This window comes from Apteryx rowi, unplaced genomic scaffold (genome assembly GCF_003343035.1).
Source record: "Apteryx rowi isolate R43461 unplaced genomic scaffold, aptRow1 scaffold_6, whole genome shotgun sequence".
In the NCBI taxonomy this organism is placed as follows: domain Eukaryota; kingdom Metazoa; phylum Chordata; class Aves; order Apterygiformes; family Apterygidae; genus Apteryx; species Apteryx rowi.
In genome coordinates this window covers 1441948-1443611 of record NW_020450871.1, presented here as the reverse complement: position 1 = coordinate 1443611, position 1664 = coordinate 1441948, and the positions used below count along the sequence as shown (strand labels likewise).

At 73.4% G+C, this 1664-nt stretch overlaps 1 protein-coding gene across 1 annotated transcript in view; it reads right to left on the bottom strand.

The window, feature by feature from the left end:
• Nucleotides 1-611, bottom strand: part of SREBF1 (sterol regulatory element binding transcription factor 1) — a gene marked incomplete at its 5' end in the record, with an annotated part of 7322 nt that extends 6711 nt beyond the window's left edge. Inside the window, 2 exons of the mRNA XM_026082963.1 lie at nucleotides 3-88; nucleotides 221-611. Coding sequence (XP_025938748.1) covers nucleotides 3-88; nucleotides 221-611 — 477 coding nt within the window. The remainder of the gene's footprint in view (nucleotides 1-2; nucleotides 89-220) is intronic.
• Between the last annotated feature and the right edge of the window lie 1053 nt (nucleotides 612-1664).

The window sequence follows — 1664 nt, the reverse complement described above, 5'->3', positions numbered from 1 at the left end:
ACGGGGCCGGGCAGGGCGACGGGCTGGCCGGGCGGCGGGGTGGGCAGGGGGCTGTGCAGCGCTGGCCCGGCCCCCCCGGGCTGCACGGCTGCGTGCGGAGCAGAGCGCGGCGTCACAGCACGGCACCGTCCCCATCCCCTAAATAAACCCCAGCGAGGCAGAGGGGGGGGAAACCCCCGCGCCCGGCACCTCCCTGAGCCCCCCGGCGTCCCGTCCTCACCGGGGAAGCCGTGCTGGTGCTGGTAGCCCACCAAGGGCTGGGGGCTGAACTGGCCGGGGGACGCGGGGACGAAGCTGGGCGCCAGCATGACGCCGGGCTGGGGCTGGCTGCCGGACACGGCGGCGGGCTCCTCCTTGACGCCCGGGGCCGGCGGGCGCCCGGGCGCCGGCAGCAGCGGGGCCAGGGGCGGCGGGGTGAAGGGGGCCAGCGCCGGTGGTCCCGGGAACATGCCGGCGGCGGGCGGCTTGCTGGGCCCCAGGTAGGTGCCAAGGGCGCCGGGGGCGGACGGGAGGCCGGGTGGCGCGGCGCTGTCGGGGGCACCGAATGGCGAGTCGAACAGCCCCGAGAAGTCACCGTCGGGCACGTTGATCAGCTGGAGCATGTCTGCAAAAGAGCCCCCCCGGCGCGGTCAGGGCCGGGGTCCTGCGGAGCATCCGCCCCGGCCCCGGTCCTGGCCGGGGTCCCCCCGACACCCAGGGGTCTCCTGGCCCGGCACCCTCGCTGTCAGCCACAATTCCCCCTCTGGCAGAGGGTCCCCGACACCAGGCCCGGGGTGCTCAGCCCCAGCTGAGCACCCGCAAGCAGTATCAGCCTCCCCCATTGCAATTGCAACTGCCCTGGACCAGGCGCCCACAAGAGATGCTCTGCAGCACCCAAACTGGGGGGCAGGAGGGTCTCATGGGTCCCTGCCACTTTAGGGGCTTCCAGACCCCAGCAGGGATGGGGAGGACGGCGGGTGATGTGAAGCACCCAAAACCCACGGCCGCCCCATGGGGACCTGCTCCCGCGGTGCCTGGCCAGCAGCGATGGCCGCTCACCACCGCGAGCATCTCCCCGTGCCGGGGGGCCGCACGCCCCCGCGATGTGCGCATGGCGGGACACCAGCCTCCCCTGCCCCTCTGCTCCCCAGCACCGCGCTCCCTCTTAACCCCCTTAAACCTATCCCCAAAACCCCGGGAAACTGCGGTGTCCTGGTCCTCCCCAGCAGGGAAACTGAGGCATGGAGCTCGCAGCGGGGGCGCAGGGGTCTGACTGTGGCTGTTCAGGGCTGATCTCAGCCTGGGTTCGAGGATGAGGCGGGGAGAGACCGGGCTGCAGCAGCTCCATCATTCATTACATACTAGAGACCCCGACAGCCCCCAAACGTCCCCTATAGCAGGGCAGGGGGCCAGGCGCGGGGGCCGGGGGGGGCCACGGGCTGGGGCAGAGGGGCGGCACATTCGGGACGTGCCAGACCCCCCCCACACACACACACGTGTCCGGCTCACCCCCGGGGCACGCGCAGGGTTAACCACCACCCGGTCGGGGGGCTGCCCCGGGATGCGGGGCGAGGAAGAGGAGGGAGAGCGGGGGGGGCTACGTCCGGGCAGCGCGCCCCGGGCGGGCGCAGCACCCCGAGCTGGGCTGGTGGCACGGCGGCGTGCGGCGCGCAAGCGGAGCCGTC